Below are 5,688 nucleotides of genomic sequence, written 5' to 3'. Positions count from 1 at the left end.
GGACGGCTTAAAGAGGACGTAAACCCTGATGAGTTTACTTCCTCTTTCATTCCCTGCAAAGGTAAAGCATAATGGACTACTATGCATCACATAGTAGTCCATTATGTGTCACTTACCTGACACAGGAGCCAGCGAAGTCACTGCTGTCCCCTGTAGTCCGGTGCATCCATCTTCTCGGTGGGTCTCACTGCTCTGCCCCTGTCATTCGGCGAAGCCGCGATGACGTCACTCCTGCGCATGGGAGCCGCCACTCGCGGCATATCGCCATTGACCGCGGCGCGCTCAGTGCGCCTGCGCGCCACTGTCTACAGCGCATGCGCCGTAAACAGCGGTGCCTGTCTTTCGGCAAATATCTCCTAAACCGTGTAGGTTTAGGAGATATTTCTTGGACCTACAGCAAAGCCTTAATCTAGGCTTACCTGTAGGTCAAAGTTGGTTGTAAGGGTTTACAACCACTTTAGGTAGGCAGGACTGACAAGCAGGATATCACCTATAGCTGAGTAACTGTGGAGAGATAGGAGCTGTTAAATAGCCGACAGCTGAGCAGCCAGCTCAGAGAAGGAAGGCTGAGCCCCAGCCCTGACACCCACCAACATTTAGAAGATCGAATGATTGAGCCTTTCAAACTAATTTATGAGTGATTTTTCGACCAATCTATGGCCACCTTTAGAAGTGATTCTGGCGGCTATACAGCCACCCAATCACTTCTACAGAGCATGGATGGCGCCCCCCCCCTCCTGCCACTCCCTGCCACCTTTTACTGGGCTCTCTGAACCGATCGTAGAGCATGGGATCAGCACCGATCAATATAAGTATCTTCCTAACCGACAGCCACGAGGATTTTGTTACTTCCAGTTTCGATTCGATGTTTAAACTCCATTTCCGCCTTTTACATCATCCGATCACACCGATCTCAGATTGATCAGATGCTTTGGAGGCCAGAGGAGAGAGATATGGGGTCTAATAGGGCCTAGATCTCTCCATGAAGAGCACCGGTCATGGCCCATGCTATCACAAGAGATGTTGTTCATCCCTTCTGATAGAAATAAAGTTGATAAAAAAATAAAAATAAAGGGACAGTGTAAACTTTTAAAATAAAAAATAAATAAATGAAATAATATATTAAGTAAATCAAAAAATTTAACAAAAATATGATAAAATAATAAAAATTGAAAGCACCCCAATCCCTACCCGTGCTCATGCACAAATGGGGAACGCACTTGTAGATCACAGCAGCAGTCACACCACACATATGAGATATCACTGTGAATGTCAGACAGAGCGCAGAAATTCCTGCACCAGATCTCATTTGCGACAGTAGTTTTTCGCCATTTCACAGGTGAGCGCAATTTTTTTTACAGATATATATATATATATATATATATATATATATATATATGTGTGTGTATATATATATATATATATATATATATATATATGTATATATATATATATATATATATATATATATATGTTTGTGTGTGTATATATATATATATATATATATATATATATATATACATATATATAATGTGTATGTATATACCTGTAAATAAAGAATTTTGAAAAAAAATAAAAAATTGCGCTCACCTGTGGAATAGCTATATATATATATATATATATATTGCCATTCCACAGGTGAGCGCAATTTTTTTTTCCAATTCTTTATTTACAGGTGTGTATATATATATATATATATATATCCGTAAATAAAGAATTTGAAAAAAAAAATGAAAAAATTGCACTCACCTGTGGAATGGCGACAAACTACAGTACCTAAAAATCTCCATAATGCATCCAGGCAAGACCAGCGGTAATATCAACCAAAGAGAACAAACAATATGGGAAAATGTCATAAAGATCTATTTGCAGATATAACAAAAAGCATAAAGGTACAAAATGTAAATAAATCACATTTAGGTAATCAGTAGAGGGGTATAATTCTATAGTGCTCAGCCATACCAAGCATGAGACACTGGAGCAACACAATGACCCTTAATATAAGTAGAGTCTTGAGGATAAAGGCATAATAGACTTTTTTAAAATAAAAAATAAAATAAATAAATAAGTAAAAAAAAATGTCCTCATGCTAGGCGTATGCAATTTTAAAGCATGACAGGTTAGGCATCTATCTACTCAGCATAACATCATCTTTTATATTTCATTAAAAAAATGGGTATTACATTATGTTTGTGTGCACTAAAATTCATTGAATTTAATTTATTTCCTAAAAATGCCAGCCCAAATATCGTGCGATATGAAAATAAAAATTGCAACATCCACCATTTTAATCTCCAGGGTCTCTGCTTTCAAAAAATATATAATGTTTAGGGGTTCTAAGTAAGTTTCTAGCAAAAAAAAAATAAAAAATGTTGATGTTTAGACATATGTGAGAAGTGTGCGAATTGGCCTGGGGGAAGGTGGTTAGAGAGAACCAGTCCTGGCTGAGTGTCCATTGTTTGGTTTGTTTTTGGGTGGGAACATTGATATATTTTGTATTTATTTTTTTGTCAGTTGCCTTTCAGCTGTGTTTTGTGACCTTTACATTTCCTTTGTGCTCACATTGGCCACATCCTTAGTCTTGTCCTTAGGAGGAACATCCCTCACTAGAAAACTGGTTTTGGAGAATAAGGAACTTTGTTCATTTCTGTCTCTTCTATCAGCGATGGCGTCCTCAGACCTGAGATCGGAGCTGGATTGTCCTGTTTGCCTGAACGTTTATACGGATCCCGTCATGTTGGAATGTGGACACAACTTCTGCCAGGTCTGCATTGACCGTGCGTTGGATACCCAGGAGGGCGTTGGAGGTTATTCCTGTCCTCAGTGCAAAGAAGAATTCCAGAACCGGCCTTTACCGTACAGAAATGCATTTCTGAATAACATCACACAACGTTTCCTGTCTGCTCCACCAAATCCAGAGAAGTCCGGCATCTCCTGTACTTACTGTATTCACTCCTCTGTGCCTGCTGTGAAGTCCTGTCTACATTGTGAGGCTTCTCTATGTGATGACCACCTGAGAGTCCTCAGCAAGTCACCAGAACACGTCTTATGTGACCCCACCACCACCCCGGAGAACAGGAAATGCCCCGTCCATAAGAAGATCCTGGAGTATTACTGCACCGAGGACTCTGCCTGTATTTGTGTCTCCTGCATTATATTTGGAGAACATCGAGGACACCAGGTGGAGACATTGGAGGAGGCCTTCATAAAGAAGAAGAAGAAACTGACATATAATCTGCAGAAACTAATTACTAAGAGAGAGAATACAGAAGAAAGAGTTTGGAGTTTGCAGGAACACCTGGGAAGTGTACAAGGCAAAGCAGATGGTGAAACGGAGAGAGTCACTGCCCTGTTCAAAGACTTCAGGAGACGTCTGGAAGATCTGGAGAAGAAAGTCTTGGGTGAGATCTCCGGGCAGGCAGAGCGAATCTTACGCCTAGTCAATGATCTGATCCAGGAGTTGGAATTAAAGATGGAGGAGCTGTCCCAGAAGATGCATCCCTTAGAGGAGCTGTGTGCCATGACGAGTCCATTGACCGTCCTACAGGAATCGGACACAGGTGACTTGTGTGATACTGAGGATGGAGATGATGAAGACAGAGGGATACATGATAAACTCCTCTATAATGGAGGACATCTGGATGGGGTCTCACATATGATCAGCACAGGTTTGTCAGATATAATAAGTGGTGTGATTGAAGGGATCTTCATACAGAAATCTGTAGACATATTATTGGATGAGGACACGGCTCATACTGATGTAGCTATCTCATATGACAAGAAGACTGCAACCAAGACGGGTCCATATCAGCTTCGACTAGATACTGAGGAGAGATTTGTGGATTGTAATCAAGTTTTAGGCAGTCGGAGTTTCTCCTCAGGGAAACATTACTGGGAAGTAGATCTCCAGAGATCCAATGACTGGATTATTGGGATGTGTTATGCCAGTATAGACAGGAGTGGTGGAGACTCCTTGATTGGAAGGAATGACGTGTCCTGGGGTTTGGGCAGCAAGGGTTCAAAATATAAAGCAGTACATGACAAAAACGAGATGGTGCTCCGTTATGTTGTTCCTGGTAAGCGAGTCCGGGTATATCTGGATTATGAGGCCGGACAGATCTCCTTCTATATGGGTGCCCCCCTCCGCCACCTCCACACCTTCACCGCCACCTTCACCGAGCCCCTCTATGCGGTGTTGGGTGTATGGCATTCATATATATCATTGGACTGAAGGGAGATGTGACAAATCTGTCTAGACACCAAGGACATTATTCTGAATGGGGGGAATATTGTACCGAAAATGTATAATTTAAAAAAAAAAAAATTCTCATTAGGTTACCATATCACACCCAATGCATCGTTTCAATAATAGTGATTATTATTATTATCACTATTATGCTATTTTTTTTTTTAATCCATTTTACAATTCAACATTTAAATGGTATAAGGCAGTGATGGCGAAACTTGGCATCCCAGATGTTTTGGAACTACATTTCTCATGTTGCTCAACTACACTGCAGAGTGCCTGAGCATCATGGGAAATGTAGTTCCAAAACATCTAGGGTGCCAAGGTTCACCATCACTGGTGTAAGGTATGGTTATATCAGTGTTTCCCAACTCCAGTCCTCAAGGCACCCCAACAGGTCATGTTTTCAGGTTTTCCCTCAGATGAAACAGCTGTGGTAATTACTACGGCAGCGGAACTGATCAAATCACCAGTGCAAAATAATGGAAAGCCTGAAAACATGACCTGTTGGGGCGCCTTGAGGACTGGAGTTGAGAAACACTGCACTATATACACGTACCAGTTTCGAGAAATTTTACCCAATTTTTATTTTTTTCCACATTCTCATTTGGACACCATATCACTCACAATGCATCATTTGAATAATAGTGAAGATGATGATTATTATTATTATATTATTATTATTTAGGGTTTTTTTTCTCCATTTTATGATTTAAAAAAAATGTAAAGTATGGTATGGTTCAATATATGCACATGTCAGTTTTGAGAGATTTTACAAAACAAAAATTCTCATTAGGTTACCATATCAACCACAATGCATAATTTCAATAATAGCGATGATTATTATTATTATTGTTATTATATTATTTTTTTTGTTTTTTTTCTCTTCAGCACCTATATTCTAATTTTTGTAATTATTTTAACACTCTCATTACTACTGACTGTTTGGTTTGAATTATGGAGGAGGTATTATATCGATATCAGATTGATATGAAAATATTCTTATGTTGTTTTCTAGCCCTGATGAAGGGGACACCTACACCCCGAAGAGCGTTACTTTTTGTATTGTACCCCTGATCTTTAATGGAATAAAGTTGTATTTGAACCTACTAGCAGTAGTGTGGCGATTTAATTTCAGCTCTTTTTACATCACACTTCTCTATTGTATCACTAGAATGTAATGATAAAAATATATCCCTGTTATAAGATATCAGGCAGGGTGGGGGGTGCGTAGGACAGGATTGCAGTGCAGCGCTCTATCAGTCTAAAGAAAATTATAATCCATTCCTTACTAGAGACTGAAAAAGTTTTGCCTATAGTTAAGGACCACAACTTTTCTGGGACTTTACAAGTAAAAATCTGTATTTTTAATTTTTTTTGAAAACTACTTAGAAACCCCAAACAATATATATATATATATATATATATATATATATATATTT

The 5,688-nt window shown here is 39.2% G+C and overlaps 1 protein-coding gene across 1 annotated transcript; it reads left to right on the top strand.

Moving 5' to 3' along the window:
* The first annotated feature begins 2,462 nt into the window (after positions 1-2,462).
* LOC143990360 (nuclear factor 7, ovary-like) lies at positions 2,463-4,467 on the top strand. The gene has a single exon (XM_077490390.1). The coding sequence runs from the start codon at positions 2,666-2,668 to the stop codon at positions 4,229-4,231; it is 1,566 nt and encodes a 521-aa protein (XP_077346516.1). The 5' UTR covers positions 2,463-2,665; the 3' UTR covers positions 4,232-4,467.
* Positions 4,468-5,688: the final 1,221 nt, after the last annotated feature.

The sequence above is a fragment of the Lithobates pipiens genome, unplaced genomic scaffold, assembly GCF_037356315.1.
Source record: "Lithobates pipiens isolate NorthernLeopardFrog02 unplaced genomic scaffold, aLitPip1_a1.2 Scaffold_18, whole genome shotgun sequence".
NCBI lineage: Eukaryota > Metazoa > Chordata > Amphibia > Anura > Ranidae > Lithobates > Lithobates pipiens.
This window is presented reverse-complemented; position numbering and strand designations above follow the sequence as displayed.

What these genes read in the sequence shown, in the direction of transcription:
- LOC143990360 (XM_077490390.1), top strand. Translation starts at nt 2,666, where the DNA reads ATGGCGTCCTCAGACCTGAGATCGGAGCTGGATTGTCCTGTTTGCCTG.